This window comes from Schistosoma mansoni, assembly GCF_000237925.1.
Source record: "Schistosoma mansoni, WGS project CABG00000000 data, supercontig 0125, strain Puerto Rico, whole genome shotgun sequence".
In the NCBI taxonomy this organism is placed as follows: Eukaryota; Metazoa; Platyhelminthes; class Trematoda; order Strigeidida; family Schistosomatidae; genus Schistosoma; species Schistosoma mansoni.
In genome coordinates this window covers 400242-419827 of record NW_017386034.1, presented here as the reverse complement: position 1 = coordinate 419827, position 19586 = coordinate 400242, and the positions used below count along the sequence as shown (strand labels likewise).

Here is a 19586-nt window from a genome sequence, read left to right as displayed (position 1 = left end):
TAGAAATGTGCGTTTTTCATTGATCGTAAGGCAAGGAGATAGAGATTAGGTCGAACATATTTCGCATCATAGACAAATGTTATTTTTCCTCTCAGTGATCATCTTTATTAATATTCACCCTTTTGATAGTCGCCCATATTAACCTGGTTTTTACGCTCGCGCCCTTATTAGTATGAATCCTCTCTGGCACAGCTTCATTTTTTTAAATATAGCACTATCGGCAACACACTTTATTACCTTGCAAGTTGGATGCTAAATAATTTCTGTATATCTCGTTTTTTAGTGTGAGGCCTTTAGATTTCAGGTGTTCTATCGTAGGTATTTTTAAAGAACTATCCGGATATAGTAATAAAAACAGTTTGTACATCTGTAAATTTACATAAACCGAAGAGTACTAGGCTTTATTTTACGCAAGGCACTTCATCATCTACAACGACAGGTTATTAAAGTTGGGAAAAGGAAAAAAAACTGTATGAATTAAAATGTTCCAACTGTCCATACATGTATTAGGAATATGAGTTTTGTTAGGAAGTTACATCGATGTCATTTTTAATTTTCAGAATTACCTTGGGTGTATTAACAATCGAGACGTTGACCTCAATCGTTTACGTTCCCTGGCCAACCAGCTTTTGGTTATGTCCGGAAAGACCTCTGATTCCGCAACTGTTATATCTGCTGAATCAGCGGAAAATTTTCTTGGTGTCAATATTTCCAGTCGACTTCAAGAAATCGAAACCATGTGGAATGATATTACGAATCTCGTTCAACCGATGAGCTTATTTCACGACCCATCACGTACAATAAGAGGTTAGAGACCGTAATTTTACACGATTTGCAAACCCAATGTTGTAAAAAGACGATTTTAACTTCATTAAAGCGTTATTTGTTATTTATAGATGTTGAACTGGACGTTCAAGAAACGGAGGCAAAGCTTTGCTCAATCAGTAGACGTAAGTGTGCCACTATTTGGTTATTTTGTAAATTTCTAAATAGTATGATAAATATACAAGCAGTTATAAATAAAATATATTTGTAATATCCCAATGAGTAGAAAAGTTTTCTGACGTTTCGTGATTAAGTGTTAGCCATTTCGTCAGAGAATAAATAACTCAAATGCCCTGGTACGGCCGAGGGTGGGAAGAGTCAGTTCTCTCTCTCCCTCTCTCTCGAAGTGCTCATATGGCCACGCGTATACAGCCACTGACATGGAAGTCCTACTCATTTTTCTTGGCGAGGGTGTTGTTTACGAAATTGAGAGGACGAAAAGCAAATGTCCGACACCTTAATCGGGTCGGTGGATATTGAGGATTCACCTGAAGGAGTTGGAAAACCCTGATTCCAAACCAATGGTGTACATGGGCTCCAGAACCAAGAAGGAACAAATGGCATATGAACCAATTGTTGGTCACCGGCTATCATGGGACTGCATCTCCTAACGTTGCTCCACTGCCTTGTGGATCAGACCTTTAGGTCAAAGGCTCTGGGTGTGGCCCCCTAAAAAAGCACCTGCTTCTGTCTGGGTACCCGGGCAGTGTGATAGCCCACACACAAACCAAGTGATCTGTGTGGCGCATATGTTTTCGATGCTCCTTCTTATTATTATTATTTGTGTTCAAATAAATAAATCAATAAATAATCCAAGTTTAAATAGTATAAAGGAATAACGCAAGAATATTAATATTCTACTCAATGCTCAAATTAATCGAAATTATCAAGTCAAACCTTGGTAACGATATATACGAGCAGTTGTTCATTCTTTGGTAGTAGTATGTTCTCCGAGTCACATAGTTCGATTGCTTAGCTTTGCCGTTCGAAACACCATCTCCTACTCCATCCATCTATCTATGTTTTAAATCATTTCCATTTTAAAGTTGTTTGTTGATTCACTCAATCAACAAACTCTACAAAAGTTTACTTTTTGCCTATCTGCTCCATAAGTCTTTGGCAACTTGTGTAAAATTGTGGTATGATACAACTTCGTTTAGGATGATGAATTTGTTGGCCTCTGGAACGTGAGGTAAGATTAGCGCAAACAAGAGCATGATCAGAGTCCAGATAGGTATTCTAAAAGGACCGGCAGTCTTGTACACAACCTCGCCAGCAGTAGCTGATCGCAATGTAATCAATTTGAGCCCAGACTTGAGATACAGAGGGAGGACGCTAGGCGGCACATCGATGACGACTGTGCCGGTAGTTAGTACTAGCTGGAAACGGGTTGTAGCCTGCTCACAGTTGCAGTAGGCGGTCTCCGTTATCTGATCTGAGACCAACAAGTCTCCATCGGCCACCTAAACGACTCTCTTCTGTGCCTAAACGCCTGATCTGAGCATTTAAGTCTCCGACTAGTACCACAATATCTGTCGAACACACTTTCGGTTGAAGGATAGTACATACTACTTATGTTGACTGACATAAGTAGCTTCCTTATCCCTTCGTTTTTTTCCAGCTTACTTCTACTTTGACCGACATTGTATGATGAGGAAGGTAATATCTGGGGATAAGTAATACGTGCCAGCCACCCCAGTCGATAAGCATTCACATTCTTATAAACCAATTTATCATCTTTACTTGGTATCTTAAACCTAAGCATTGATCATCTGGATGCTCAAAGATATCAAGGGAATACTTTAAAAACACTTATAATCTACAACCTGCACGATACGTATTTATCCTAGTTTACGGTCTGTCTAATATTTGGTCGTTTCTGTTTATATTTTTCTAGGTATTCCTTGCAAAATACCTATGTATATTAGCAGTGCCTATCTTATTGTTTGTACAATATCGTCAAGGTTTCTGCGTAGTAGACTTGTGGGTGGCTGTCAACTTGTATCCTTCATGACCAAACATAGTTTATGTAAGATATTTTTTCAGAACCATGGAGGAAACTTTAGGACAGTAAAAGTGACTGTCCTATGACCTGGAGATGCAACTGAAAACAATGTTAACGTTCCCACATGTATTGCAAATATTTCTTCCTTACACAGCAATGCCATCTGTACACTGAACCGATTAACATATCTTTGGGTAAGAGATCATACTTAGCTAAGTCTGGGGACGTTCTCATTAATCATGGTTAACTGTGAATAAGTATTATGCGTTTCTGATAAACAACATTTTTTTTGTGATCCATTCAAACTACGACTCATTATTATCTGTAACAATCACGACTTTCCTGCAAAGAGTTCTCAATAGTTTGAGTTTATAAAGCACATTTTTCGACTACCGGACTCAGAACTATAATGAGAAAGGTTTAAACAGTAGTTTTCCTAGTTCTCTAATCGAATTAGTTTTCGTTCTTTTTTTTGAGTGCTAAATGGTTCATCAGTGAGAATGTATTTCGTTCGAGTATCTTTAAAATTTTCAGAATCCATTTTAAATCTCAGTTTTGCAAAGTTGGAGATCCCCTTTCCCAAGTTGGTATTATAATCAATCCTGACTCATGAAAAGGTTGGAAAAAGTGAAGTGGTCACACCAAAACAAAATTATTTACTGAAGACTAGGAAGATGTACATATTTCCACTTAGTTTTGTAAAATGATTATTATCTCACCAAAGATACAGTAAAATAACTCGATCTATATCATTTATGTATTTAGTTTCTGTACTCAAAATTTCTATAATCTTACTTTGTAAACCCGACTGTCCGTTCCTGCTTTTTTCTCTACTACTTTTTCCCTGTTACTTGCTACTATTGGTTGGTTGTTTCTTCTCTTTGTATTTATATAAAGTGCAACATCTCGGACCAGTACATGATTGTTCCATTTCCCCACTTTTTCTCCTTGTACTTCCAAGCTCATACCATAGTTTAGTTACTTTTTAAATTTCTAACTAGGAACTTTTGACCTGCAGACCGTACTAACCAAGTCGATCAGAGGAACATGTAATCTGAATTCGGATATGAGTGTCCTTGAGGTTAGTTTTCTTTTGTCATGAGCTTGTGTTAGTAGACCCTTTGTCGTTTCTTACATTACACCTCCATTATTTATCTTAATTCCAAAAGTTCCTATGATCTACAAATATATATAGGTAAGATTTAATCCATACTTTGTGTCTATAATGGTCTAAAATTGAAGTAACTGGGACAAACTAATTATTGAATTATTTCATGTAACCAGTTTACGTCAATGTATACTTGTTCCTCTACTTTACGTGTCCAGGTTTAGACATTAGTAATGGTAAAAAATGTAAGTTTTTGCCAAATACATATTTGTGGTTGCAATTTGATTATATTTTGTGTTTACTTAAAGGTACTTAGGGGGCGAATATAACCAACCTTTTATTTGGAAGTATTCAAAAGACCAATAAATGTTATCTACATCTAATGATCAAAGGGTTTATAGTTGTAAAACAGCATCCTACCTATCAAGGTAACCGACCGAGATATTTTCTATGCTGTTTCAAAAACATCTATTAAATTTCTTCAGTCCGCCATTTAGTTAGATACGGATTTAAACTAGTGTTCATCAAGGGAGCTTATTGATATTGACTGGTATTAACTAACCTGACTCATAGTAATAAACACCACCTGTCAACGAATTTAGCGGGCCTAAATAGCTTTTAAATATTTTACGTTTCTTGCTACTTCTAGTTCTGATTACACTGTCACACAATTGCCAACCCTTAAGGGGCCACACTACATAAATAATGGTAAGTTTAGTGACTTCAGATAGATTTGTGTATAAGGTTCCATCTTTTTTTCTTTAGTGTAAATGATACCACTTGATTACGTGGATTACGTTCGAGATATGTGACAGTCAATGATAGTTAATTGGAAAATTGATGCACAATACAAGTACGGAAATGAAGGTTTTATCAAGCGTTTTGGCCCCAGAGAGCGGTTTTTTATTCTGGAAATACCACATCAGTCAGTCAGTCAGCGACAACGTAGGACCAGGCACATATATGCATCGGTCCAGGTTGCCATACCTCGTTAGCACAACAAGATGAACACCGGATTCATAGACGTAATTAATTTAGTGGTGGTAGTATATAAAGAAAGGTTGTATATAAGGATATAGTATAGGAAGGAAAAAAGTTATGAAGCAATTTTAATCTCAAGGTTTAAGGGAAGATAAAGAGTGTATACACCTACGCCATTATGATCGATTCTGAGCCATGTCACCCAGAGTCTCCAACCATTTATTACGATAGTCACGCGGACCCCAACCAGGTAGTCTGCATCTACCAACATGGCTCAGACTAGAAGTTAGTGACTTCAAGCACTGATGCCATGTTTTGGTTTGGCCACCCCTAACTCTTTTCCAACCATCCCCTGCACTGGTCAACATTGCACGTCGTGGTAATCGGTGTTCAGGTATACGTAACAAGTGGCCCAACCATCTCAGTCGATAAAGATTCACAACCTCATCAACTGATTTACCATCATTCCCTAATACCCTGTGTCTAACCTCACTATTACTTACCCGGTTATCCCAGCAGATGCGAGCACCACATATAAATGTTTCATTTTCTTAGTTAACCATTAGTTACTTTTTCATACATCCCAATATTAGTTTTAATAAAATACCGAGAAAATGTCAGTCAGTCACAGCGTAGAACTTCGTACGTACGTACATCAGTTCGAGCTGCCATACCACATTAACACAGAGATGAAGTTGTCGATTCAAACCCCATAGTGGTAGAAGTAGTAAGAATATAAGCATTATGTGAAAGATTAGGGTTTGAAGATGTTATTTAAGGAGTATAATACAGTGAGATAAATTTGAAAAGAGAAAAAGGATAGGGACATGAGGAATTCAGAGAATTAGAATTTGGTAGAACACAAAGAGTAGATGCACCTTCGCCATTGCAAACGATTTTGAGCCATGTCATTCAAGGTCTCTATCCATCGGTTGCTATCATCTCGCGAATCCCAACCAGGTAGTCTACACCTACCAACATAACTCAGTCCACTTGTCAGCGACTTCATGGATTTGTGCCATGTTTTGGTCTGGCCGCCCCTATCTTTCTTCCAACCTATTCCTACACCATAAAGCATTGTACGTCGGGGCAGTCGGTGGTTGGGCACACGTAACACGTGTCCCAGCCATCTCAACTGATGAAGTTCCACTACTTCATCAATCGATTCGCCATCATTACCTAGTATCCGTTTCCTAACAACTGCATTACTTACTCGGTGGTTCCAGGATATACGAGCAATGCTTCGAAGACACCTATGATCGAATACTAGTAGCCTACAAATATACTTGACTCTTACCGACCATGTTTCACTGACATAAAGTAGGACGGAACGAACTGCTGCTCAGTAAACACGTCCTTTGGTTGCTAGAACGATATCTCGCTTACGCCATAAATGACGCAAGTTGGCGAAATCTAGACGAGCCTTCTGTATCCGTGCTGAGATTTCGTCACACACCAGACCACAAGGGCTGATGTGACTCACAAGATAAGTGAATTGGTCAAAATGCTCAACTACTTCACTCCCTATCATTAGTTCAAGTGTCGATGCAACCCAATCCTGAAGTAACATTTTGCACTTCGAGGGAGAGAATCGCATTCCGAACATGCCTGCATAGTTGCTTATAGTGGTCAGAAGACTGTATTTTGTCAGCGTCTTCACCAAATAAAACTATGTCGTCGGCGTATTCTAAGTCAACAAGTGAGCCTCCTGGTAAAAGTTCAACCTCGGAGGTTTAGCTGATGAATGTGTTATCTCTAAAAGTATGTCAACGACAAAGTTAAACAAGAATGGGGAAAGTGGACTGCCCTGACGAACACCACTTGAGGTAACCAATTCTGATGACAGTTCTCCATAAGTTCTAACTCGACCAGTTGTGTTCGAGTAGAGAGCCTTTATGAGGTTAATGTACTTCTTTGGTACTCCTTTCAGTGACAAACACTGCCATAGAACCTCTCGATCAACTGAGTCAAATGCCGCCTTAAGGTCAAGAAATACTACGATTGTGGGGCGTCTGAACGTATGTCTATGTTCTAGGACCTGACGTAGAGTGAATATCTGGTCTATGCAACCACGTCCAGGTCGAAAACCTGGTTTTCTCTAGTCTGCTCTTCACGAGCTTTGGTTAGGCGTCCAAGTATTATTGAAGCTAATATTTTAGACACTATATTCGTCAAACTGATTCCTCTGTGATTGTCACAAGAGAACTTTCGTCCTTTCCTATAGACTGGCACAATCAGTGATTGGGACCAGTCAGATAGAATTACGTCCAGTTCCAAGATTCTACCTAAGACCTCAGTCAATCTCGTTGCTAGTACTGGACCACCATCCTTAAAAATCTCAGGAGTAAACCTGTCAGGGCCTGCTGCTCTCCCTCGCTCCAGGTTTCCTATAGCTTTTTCAACCTCGTAAAGAGTTGGAGCACTTACATTAACTTGCCATTCTGGTCGACTAGACATCGTGGGAAACCAAAGTGTGGCTGAAGGCCAGTTGAACTGATCCCTAAAGTGTTCTGCCCATTGATCCAATCTCCTGGATTGAGAATGAGTGATATACCCATCTTTATCTGAGATAGTTTCATTGATACTTGGGTTCCTAATACCGGTTTCTTTAACAAGTCTGAATAGCTGTCTACTGTTACCTATTGCCGCTGCCTTTTCCATCTCTCTTGCTTTCGCTACCCACCACTGTTCACGGTCATTGCGTAGGCTTCTTATTAGCCTTCGCTTAAGCTGACTCCGCTCTTCGTTATGTTCAGAGCCAGGTGGGATGAGTTTTCGAGCATCTAGCGGATATCACTGCTGTGTCCATAGCTTTTCGGATGTCATTCCACACTGCCTTGGGTCGGGCACTACTTACATGTCTGCCTAACTGTTTTCCCAGTTGTTCCTGAAATATATTCTTAGCTTGCCTGTCTCCAAGTAGAAGCCTAAGAGGCTTCCTTGAAGCGTCGTGCCTACGTCCAGCAAGACGCAGACAGATACGTCCTCGCACTAGAACATGATAGGTGCATAATATCTAAACTATGCCCTCCAATGATTTGATATTGTATGTAAACAGTCATGCTGGTTATCTGAAGGAAACATCCTACTGCCGTCACACCTCTGTACAGTCGGCAGTACGACTTCGCCTTCGGACCTTGGGATTGCTGCTTTTAGTCTTACCGCTCTTCAACCGACCTGTCTGGCGTGGTAGGACCTTGAGGAACGATTGTTCCAGCCACCATAGCTCGATTAGTTCATCACGATAGGCGAGCCCGACCACCACGTCAAGGTAACAGCAACGGTCGGGGTTGCACTCCATTCACACCAATCGCAACAATCGACGCACTGACATTGGTCGAAACAAATGCACACAGTGTGAGTGGAGTGAAGAGAATGTGACTTACCCAATGATCCGACTGTGGTTTGTCGCCTCTTCCTACGTCGGTGTCGAGCCACCACTCTTCCGAATTTGTCCGTCACGTTCACGTACTCCTCTCCAGGTGTTGTCGTTTCGCCCAATGGTCCGACCAAGAAAATGGGTCTCAGACCTATAACAGCTAACTTTTACATCAGATAAGTACTGCTACTAGTATAATGTTCTTTTTCGTTTCTCATTGGGTTTGGGAACGAGATAGAAAATCTGCTCACTCATTGTGTTGAAGGATCAGGCTTTAGGTTTGCGACCCGCCTATAATACTTTTCAGGGGATTCATAGATCCTATTACATTTGAAAGCTTTAGTCTGTACACACTTACTTATATCAAATCGCTATCATATGTCAATTACTGAGTACCATAGTGTCCAGCAGTGGTTTCTGAAATGAATATTCTCCCCTGGTTCCGTGTGAGGAAGTTTATTTCACTCACGTGCAGTCTTAGAAGAGTACAAGGCACTCTTTTCTCAACAACAAAAAGAAATAGCAAGTTCGGAACCGCTTAACTTCTAAACCCACGTCTGACTGTATTTTCGGCCTCTCTACTTTATTTCCATTCACAAAGCCATCACCAACAGCACTTTTACCACCAACCATAACGAGGAAAGTAGGTGATTTAGTGCATGAAGCGTTCTCTTTTTTAAGAGTAGTATGTTCTGTATCCAAATACCTTACTTTTTAAGGTATATCATTATATCTTATTTGAATGATATAACATCAACATGTTTGGATTTTTTTTCAAATAAATTCTAATAATCATTGTGATATGATTATCTTTAAAGGTTGTATATATCATACCTATATAGGCTGAGCATATCTCTCTCAAAAGATCCATGCAAACGCTGTCCGCCGCTGGCTGGTTACTGTCACAACTCCAGATGTTTGGTGTCGAAAATAATCCACATTCATATGGAGGTGAAACTTTTGTTTTCCTTATTTGCAAACTTACTGAGAATATCGATAAGTTAACTCACAGAGGCTGGTCTCTTTGGTTTATGCACCTCGAGTTACTTGAACGCTGGAAGTATCTATCTAAAAGTCGGAGTTCTTTTGAAAATGTGAGTTATCATTTCGTACACATTCTGTTGTACGTTTACGGTTTTAAAATATATGTGTTATCCTGACTTGGTAATTAATTCGCACTCATACTAATTATAAACTGAGTGAATCCACTTGCTTTTCATCCAAATAACTTATTATTTTATAACTATAGATCCTTTTTTTGAAGTTATTTATACATAATTAAACCATGATTATAGCTATCATGGGACCCACTCGTTCTTGATCAAGAAATGGGCTGATGCTAAGAGCTGTAAATATGACTAGTATAACAATTCATTTATAGGAATTCTTAGCACTCATCAAGTTGAGTACGAAAATTACATACAATTAAAAGATTCATCAATGGAGTCTGATTATTAGGTTTTTAAGAAATTATGAAGACTACTAAACTAAAGTATAGTCCAGAAGTATTAGGTTTAATTCTTTAGGAGTGGAGTGAAACAAACAAAAACTAGATTGTCAGTAAAATAGCACTTTTAAAAAGTTAACTATCTCTGCTTGTTGTATAATTCTTGACAATTTGTCATCAAAAGTGATGCATATCACTTGGTAGAGTGAATTAAGTCCGTGTATTATGTGAAACTTCATCATCTCTTACTCATTGTTGTGTTACTGACCTCAAAACGTGTTTGTTATGTGTATTTTATTATTGTCATGAAAACCTGTTATCCCATTACATAACTTTTTAAATCTTATGACTAGCGAAATCTCTAGATCTACATGTGTAAGTTATGATTCACTAGTGAATTAGTCTAATTTTAGGGTTCCGTAAACATAGAAGAATCTTTCTTCTGGAGATGTGTTGCAGCGACTTAATAATGTGGTTTGTGGTCTTCAATTTGAACGTTCAAACCTCATGATTAGAGCTACCAGTAGTTGAATAGTCGGATAGTATAATTAGCTATACTTCTAATTTTTAATATCTACAATAAAATTGTGTATGGTTAGTCTTTTTTTTCCAATCTGTTATGCTATTTATGTTTGGGGTATCTTAAAAATACTGCTTTTCTGTGAGCAGCCACTTATATCTCAATCCTGCAATTCCTAAACTATGGGCAGAGTTTCAGTTCCGGAGCCACTAAATTGTTAGTGATTGACTTATGTAATCATATCAGTTAAGCTCTGTAAATACTCAAAGTTTTATTAACTTCCGCTACTACAGCTGATAACTTGAATCAATATTTACTTTACTAGTTCGCTCTAGAAAATCGCTTATTGGGTTGCCTATGAAGTCATGCTGATTGAAATCTAAGTCAAGTTTGTTTAACACTTGAGCTATGCGTCGTCAGCGAACAAGTCTGTAATCGATACCATTCGATAAAAGCATGCCGATAGCGTAAGGAAACTTCAGATAAACCACTTGCCCATTAAGACAAAAGTTATCCAGTTTTTTGTTAATTAGTGTTGGTTTCTTTTCTGTTATGATAACCTCCATAACATCTCTGATTCATATTTCACACGACCTTTTCTGTTCTCTGATTGGTTATCATTCCTAGTTTGCTAATTTTCCTGTATCTCGAAGTTATGTTCTGTTGCTTTACACAAATAGTTGTTCAATTTTTTCCTCGTTAAATATCAAGCTTTCTCTGCACTTTTACCTTCTTGGATTCCATCATTTGGGGGTTATTGTTGAGATGCGTATGTCCGTTGCTGTATTATCGTGCTCGCATTAGTTTCCATCCTTGTTCGGTGTGTCCAAATTGTTCGTAATTAGACTTTACCATAGTCCCAGATGAACCAATATCAATACACAACAATTCGATGCAATTCTTGAAGTTAAACTTAAAATAACTATGAAATTGCGGTTTTGTGCGTACTTGCCTTCTGCCTTTGGGATAACTGTTATGAATTCAAAAAATAAATAACACGTATGCTAATTCGTTATTGATTCTTTGTCCGGCTTTTTATCACGTGAATTATCCACCAATCGAAATACGACCTTTCCGATCTTAACACTGTGACGAATCAATGACGTTCGACCAGTATGAATAGTCTAGCGTCCTTATTGGTCACTTGTCCGCCTAGCCCTTCCAATTGAGTCCACAACACCGATTGCAGCTTCTGCTGTACGAATCTATGCGAATCGTTTATTTCAAGCATACTCGGTTTATATACCAGATAGACCGCACTACACCATAAAATAGGAAATAATATTTATACAACACCAAGCCGAATGTCGCTGTGAATGTGGGATACAATAATCAATAAACTGAGTATACTTTAGGAACAGTAATTCGTATTATAATAGTAATCCATAGGTCAAAATGAAGCTTATAATAAGATGAATATGTATAAATTAAATCTAATCACTGAATAGTTGTACAATAAGAATATATATAGAATAATGGTCCATTAATAAGTCCGGGAAGTTACCTGTACTTATGTCTTCGCCAGGATATAACAATAGCTGAGGGAAATTTCATCACTTTAAATTCATTTTGTATTGTTTGTCTGAATATTCCCATTGATGTTTAGGACTGCGATTGATCAGTCTCTTATTGGCATATATGCATCCTCTGCGGATTGCTTCGATATTGCTTTAAGTCACAAGCATTATAAGCAAAGATGGATAGCAGCAAGCAGTGGAATTCAGGACGCGCATTTCGTTCTATTCCTCTGCTAGCCACTATCCATTTTTGCTTATAATTTCATCACTGTTTCTTTTGCGTACGGTCTAGTAATTCTGCACTGAGGGACTTTATCTCCTCTCCTGTCTTTAAATTTTGCAGCAGTAGTAGAATTGACATTTGCTTTTAGGGTTTTGGAATTTCTTGCTTGCACATGAGAATGAGGGTACGTTAGGGTCGTGCACAATTCTTTGCACTTCACTTCCGTACTTAACTATTTATCAAGCGCTTCATTAGAATCGCCTTCATTGGTCAGTAAAGAAAGCTGTCCCTGAAGCATTCTTAAATTTAGACCCAGGATAGATGATCCATAATCAGTAATGAGGGATTCACAATTTAGGACTAAAGATTTATCGTCTTTGATCGGCAAATTGCAGCACCGAAAAATAAAAAGTTTATGACCTGTAATACTCGAAATAGAAACTTTTGTAAGCTTGATTATGGCACCAGGATTTAATGACTTTAAATTCTCAACTGAAATTATGGAATTGATGCTGCTAATGCCAACACTTAAATCATGAAAAACACCACTGGACAGATATAATCGTTTTTGAATATGAAGTGAAATCCGATGCATCAACCGCTATACTAAACGTGGCTGATGGGTCAGGATGCACGAGAAGTGTGGCTTGAGCTAGGGCCGTAAATAATGATAGTATATGATTAGTAGAACCATTCGAATTAATAGGATATGAATTACAATGTGTTGTATTGCTTGCGACCAAATAAACAGTAGTTTTACAAACCGACTGAATTTGTCCCCTTTTACCACACTTACCCCCAAATGCCCTGGTACGGCCGAGAGTGGGGAGGGTCCTCCCTCTCTCGAAATGCTCTCACACGGCCACGCGTATACAGCCTCTGTCAGGGAAGTCCTACTCACTGCCTTCTCGTGGCGGGTGTGCTGTTTACGAAATTGAGAGGACGAAAAGCAAATGTCGGGCGCTTTAACCGGGTTAGTGGACACAGAAAGTTCATCTAAGGGAGTTGGAAAACCCTGATTTCAAACCGATGGTGCGTATGGGCTCCAGGATCCTCAGGGAACAAATGGCGTTTCAACCAATCATTGGTCACTGGCCACCATGGGAATGCATCTACTGACTTCGCTCCACTGCCTTGTGGATCAGACCTTTAGGTCGAAGGCTCTGGGTGTGGCCCTCTAAAAAAGCACCTGCTTCGGTCTGAGAACCCAAGCAGTATAATAGCCCTCACACAATTAAATGAAATGTCAACTTTTTGTGTGGAGCATATATATCTGATGCCCCCTTGTACCAATATTTATCCGTTCAAATAAATAATAAATTTACCACACTTAAAGCATTTAGCATGATGAAAGACACATGAATTACATGAGTGAAATTTACCACAGGATAAACATTTACCAAACTTGTGCTCACCTCTGTAACCTGCTTTACAATTCCCGAATGAATTATTATCCATGTTTTCACGAGGATGAGGATTATCATTAATTAAACACCTACCTGTATGACCTTAAGTAATCATCGGATTAGGCTAACTAGGTAATGTGGTAAAATTCTTGACGTTCTGGAAGTTAATTTCATGCACTGCTTCATAATTAATACACGCAGTTCTAGCATCTTAAAAGGAACATTTCGGCATTTGTAGAAGCTCTTTTTCCAGAACTGGTTTGTCAATCACTGCAATCAATCGATCACGCAGCTGCCCATGAAGCTGGTCAGAATTACGCTTGGCGGCGTGTTTCTACAATTCAAGGATGAATTCTCTAACCTTTTGGTTGTCATGACGAATCATTTCATGAAATTTTGCTTTTTCATGGCATTCGAAAATAAGGCTTTACATGATTAAGTAGTAGTTCTTTGAGAGTTGCGTAGGGAAGTGAAGTAGGCTTATCTGGAATTACCAATTTATTTAGTAAGATATGAATGTGAGGAAATGAGCCTCAACTTCATCCTTAACATCTTTCCTGGTCATACTCTAGATTTCAAACCTGTTCATTTAATCTTTGAAAGCTTCAGAATTTGAATGTATATCCAACTGTTCAATCACAGGCTCCATCGCGACGCTAGTGTGATGATTAGAAATATTCGAATTAATGTACTAACTAGGAATTCCCGAAATGGTGCAATTTACAGCAAGTAGAACTACGTAATCACGCATGAATGTATTATATTTGGAATTTGTAATCAGCGGACAATCAGATACAAAAAAACCATTAGTTCATACAAATACTACGATGTCCTATCAATCTCCTGCGTCTTTTCCTAATTTCCCCTTCACCTGGAAGTTGATTTGTTCTCTTCCAGAGTAGGTTGTTGCTGATGATATCCGGCCAACTGACATAGAGTATCTTACGTGGACAAGTGTTTAACATATACTTATTTATTTACTTTATTAACATGTTTATATAATAGTTAACAAACTGGGGTCGTATATTTGAACCCTATTCTATCCACTCCGTTTTAGAGACCAGATAGTATCATCTGCTCTCTCACTTAAGTGCAATTTCAAAGCTAAACACAAACATATACGTCGTTACTGAAGTAAATTGGTTTAATTTAGATTTCGATTCTCTGAATAAGTTGAAAATTAATGCATTTAAAGTTGAGTTACGAAACTTAACAATACTGTTTCACTAATCACTGTGTTCCATGCATGTTCAATAGTTTCCACACTAGCATATATTTTTAAATACAGTGGTTTCCTTTCTCCTGTCCACGAAGTAAAAAGAACACTCGAAAGTTGTTTTTATTCAGAAATCAGTTGCTAGAAGAGGTATACTTATGGCTAATGAACTGCTATTTGTATAGGATTTCATCGGTGGAATTGAAATAGGACTCGCTGAGTGCAGGGAAACTAAATCTGCCCAAGTTACTTTGTATGCAACTCTACAGTAAAAGAATTTTACTTTGTAATGAGCCAAAAGAAGTGTTCTGTGCTTTGTCACATGAAAAAAATACATATTGAGTTACTGTAGATCAACAACATACATGACATTGTTATCGACTGTTTTACGTCTAGAATAATAAATGAATCATTTTGTTACACTTTGAAAGTATTCCATAAGTAAATGCGAAACTGCTTAGTTCCATATGGTTGGCGTCCATCTTAAGTCAGAAGAGTTTCTTAATTATTTTATGTAGACTAAACATTTTGATTCAATGTAGTGCTTTACTTTTATTATTGGTCATGTTTAACTAGTGTGACATACTCTTTCTGATTGTATTCATTAAATGTGCATCTTAAGTTGGATACTCCTCTAAGCTAAGTATATTGAAGGTTAAAGTAAGCTCCCACTGGTGACTTACTATTTATCTGATTAGTTATTTGCAATACTCAAGACGCTTGCTATGTTTAGTCAGTGATGTCGTTTTTGTATACTGACTAGTTTTCTTTATTTTATTGATTTTGGCTGATAGTAACAATTTGCATTAACATCGTAAAATGAATTATTGCTTGTATCTCTTTTGTTAAATTTCATGGTTCCAAACACTGATTCCAGCTAAATGTTGAAGTGAACAATCGGACTGATTATTCAACTTCCAGTGTATATTCACTGTGTTGTTCAGAATCAGGATTCGCAAGTGATGCTGACCAATTCCTAACTTGTCAATCAACAGATCGATTCGGTAATTCTAACTTTAATATTCCGAATTTATTCACTACAGAGTCCAAAAATAGAAAATCCTTTTCTTCCGTAAATGATAATATTCGTTCTCAATCCTCGGACTGTTTATGGACTTCCAATACAGGTAAGTAGGTTTTTAATTAAGAAGTATAGGAGTTGAAGTAAGTTACTAGATGGTTAGGTATCATTTGTACTGATCAACAGTTGATATCTTCATTCATGTTAAAGTGGCCTAAATGCATTTAGTTTTTTGAATCGGGTATAGGCCCAGAGTTAACTCATTTTAAACAACCACGTTATTTAAAATAATTGAGTCCAGTTAGCTAATTTTAATAGACTGAAAAGTCTATAGATCAACCTGAGATTGCGTGCATTACGTTGATCTTCATCAACACGTAGTAACTTTTACCACTTAGATAGTCAATAATCGTCCTTCACACTCATTTTGACCAGTAATTCGTTCTACCTTCTGATTGATGATCTGGACTCTGTGTATTGCTTTGTTCTAGGTGTACTTGCGATCGTAGTCGTAAGAAGTAGTTTTGAGGTTATTTTTCTTTTAACTTCCTAATTGCATTTATTAAATCCGTTACACTTATTTGAACCTTAGGTAACTGAGTCGTATTAGCTCTTTTTTTTACAAAGTTTGTGACCAAAAATTGAGCACACAACTTACACTTGGTTAATAACTTATGTCAATAATACTGTTATAGAAGGATACATGAAATTACGGACCGAAAATACACTTAGTTTTATCGATTTCACTTTTTTGTGATTATAGTGATTACAAGAAGTATATATATGTGGGAAAAGCTATTGAATGCAAAAAATAAAATGGAACAATAACAAATTAATCAATAATTTTAAAAAGACTGGTCTACAGGTCGATAGTCGTTAATTATGAATTATCAAGAGTAGTTCAGATTGAGGTAACTCTTACGCTCTAATGGATATAAAAAAGGGACGTCAACTAAAACTTGTTTTTTGAAATTTATAAGATAAAGACAATTATCATTCAATAAAAATCTTCTGGTTTTCTGTTTTGTAGTCAGTAATACCTCAGTTAATACAGTTCTAAAACCCGTCTTGGACATAACTTTCAATCTTGGATTTAAGGTCTATTTCTATGTTTTGCTCGGCAAATGTGAAGCTTTGTTTAAAAATGTATTATCTGATCTAAACAGTGCTGCAAACTTTCATGGGTTTTTAGGAAGTTATGTTCATGTAAACACGATATATTAAATGCACATACCTCACTATGTTCTAAGATAACAGTCCTGGTAAGGCGATTGAAATTTATTGGAAGGTGTTTTGTAAACAGTGGTTAATTTTCGATTTTATGTATACTTGTTTAAAATTATCCAAAGAATCTTGTCATGACTTTCCTGGTTATGTTGGTACGGTAAATGTCCTGTACACAGTTCATGAATTCTGGAATAGTTTATGTGCCTAAAGTTTTCATGTGGTTTTTAGTCATCAGCTAACTTTGAAGTTTTTAGTCGCATTCAACCCACATTGGATAATGTCATGTAGACAGTTCCTTAGCAAATAAAGGGTGTCACATGATTTATATTGTTCTAAACATATAATATTAAATAAAGCCATTAATAATAACAGTAGTAATAATAATAAACAATAGCTTTTTCAAAATACTTGGTCACTTCAGTTTCATTAAATTTTGCACTCAATCACTTCACTTACAATGTAGTAGATGTTTTCGTTTTTATAATCATATATATAACTCAAAAGATTGTCGTTATTCTCAGATTCAAACGATTCAGAGGCAATCAGTGACTCACCTTCTGGTTTATTCCATGGAATTTATGATCGTACACCAACTAAATTGGTCAGTTCTTCTACGGAGCGTAATGGAAAGAGTGACGATAATGATAATGACAAGACTAATAAATATAAATACTTTGCAAAACAGTCCAAATATCCGTTTGATATCTGTCTCGAACAAACGAATTCCCTAGAATATTTTAACCGTAATAACCTGAAGATGCATGTGGCAGACAATCATGATTTGGGTTTTGTTTATTCACGTTTTCATTCCAGTGATTCAGGATTGAAACGCAAATGGTTAGTTTAAAATTTTATCGGGGTTTATTCCATCACAATAAAATGTACATTTATCTGGTCCACAAATCGTTAACCATGTCGAAGGTGATTAAGAAAGAAAATTAGTTTTAATATGTGGAAGAATGTGTAATTTTTCATCCTCTCATTTAGTGCCAGTTTTTGTTACTTGAATTTTCAACTTTGAATTGGTGTTTATTTCCTGCTACAATTGTATACGCTAGGTGTCCTTCTCTTACTGGTTCAGTAACATTCAAGTGAGTGGATGTAACCAGTTAGAAACCCTGGGTCTATATCCTACGCTAGTTACCACGGCGAGACTAAACTACCTTTCAACGAACCTTAAATGACCTTGAGAAATATTAGCCAATCAGAAGACAGTATACAGTAAAAATATATTATACAAAGCTCAAAAATTAAAGGGGATACTGTTCTTTTACATGACTCAAAAACTTATCAAGGTTAGATATAGGTTCAGAAGTTCTAAAATCATAATGCATCAGGAACTCATCCATGTGGCTCCGTAGTAGTCGACCTCTGAAACCATGATAAGGTCTCAAAAATTCTTTAAGCCTCGACCACATAGCTTCAATGTTGTTGGTATGTTAGTATGGTTTAGGGTTAAGGATGAGACTATAAATTATGGACGACCTTTGAGCGACGCTAGAGTGACTCTGAGAGTGTCAACATAACTCAGACTAAATGAGGGTTATAAACCTGTGTGAAGAATTCAAATTATGATTTACAGTTCATGGTTAAGGTTAGGAATTATACTTAGGGTTTTCATCACGAACTGACATCAGCTATAATGCCAAAACTCTATTTATACAAATGGATAATTGAATTTCGCGCGAAAATCTTATGATCACTTCTCTTGTAGACGCTGAATTATCACGTCTTCTCTAAAATCCATTGTAAACCGACCGTACGTAAGCATTAGATACCGAACTTAGCGCCGTGACCTTAAAAACCCGCGAAAGCTTATGATTGGCTCGTCCATATAGTTTAGTCTCGCCGTTACCACTCATCAGGAAGACGTTTCTGTAGTTTTGGAGAATCCGATAAATTCATAAAATCGGAACTCGCATCACCTCGTGTCACTCATATCAGTTGCTACTTACTTGGGGATTAAAACGTAGACAGTGGCGGATCACATAGTAGTAACCATTATCATATATAACCTTGTTTGTGATTGATTTTTTTTGATAAAGTTGCTTCGTGACCCCCAGTCCAAGCGACTCACTATCATAGTGCAATTTTTTAATGTCATGTGGTAGTTTTACTATTCACGTTCTTGTAATTAGTCTTCTCATAGACGCCATTTATTAGGTTGATATAACCAGTTAGCTGGATATGTGTGTTTGATTCGGCAGAAAAGGATTTTGCGATCTTGTTTTTTTAAGGGCTAGTAAAAGTACTTCAAACAGGAAATACTTTATTACTAGCTATATGATATGTTCTTAGAGGATAATAAATATATAATGCAGCGGATATTGCTCAACTTGTAAGTAACTTCGTGGACTGATTTTAACCAAACAGCCGTCGAAAATCTGAAAGTATTGGACGACTTTTTCGCTTTAGTATGAAACTTACTCTCCCTGTAACGTGAAGGTCATTGGTTCTATCCCGGATGTTGTGAGTGTCTTTCAAAGTGTACCTCTCCGTACTATTGCTCAGTAGAATTATTTTTTCTGTTGACTGTCACACTATCCAACAGGAGTGTTACAATACAATACAAGCAAACGTTTACGAGATTTCTGTTTACCTGAAATTAAGTAAAATATGTTGTTTTTTGTTCCCTTTGGTCACCACGGATCTTGGTATCTACGCGATCGCACCACAAGCTGAAGCTGTGCTATTCAGGTCTTAGAGAACCT

At 37.3% G+C, this 19586-nt stretch overlaps 1 protein-coding gene across 2 annotated transcripts in view; it reads left to right on the top strand.

Annotated features, from left to right (window-relative positions):
* Smp_139540.1 (hypothetical protein) overlaps positions 1–19586 on the top strand; it is a gene marked incomplete at both ends in the record, with an annotated part of 35405 nt that overhangs the window by 1661 nt on the left and 14158 nt on the right. The window contains 6 exons of one of the 2 annotated variants that reach the window (XM_018790349.1): positions 561–807; positions 897–950; positions 3832–3911; positions 9141–9392; positions 15505–15754; positions 17397–17712. In XM_018790349.1, the coding sequence (XP_018646358.1) occupies positions 561–807; positions 897–950; positions 3832–3911; positions 9141–9392; positions 15505–15754; positions 17397–17712 (1199 nt within the window). Of the gene's footprint in view, positions 1–560; positions 808–896; positions 951–3831; positions 3912–4463; positions 4647–9140; positions 9393–15504; positions 15755–17396; positions 17713–19586 lie in introns of those variants that run through there. The other variant, XM_018790350.1, reaches the window with a different exon arrangement.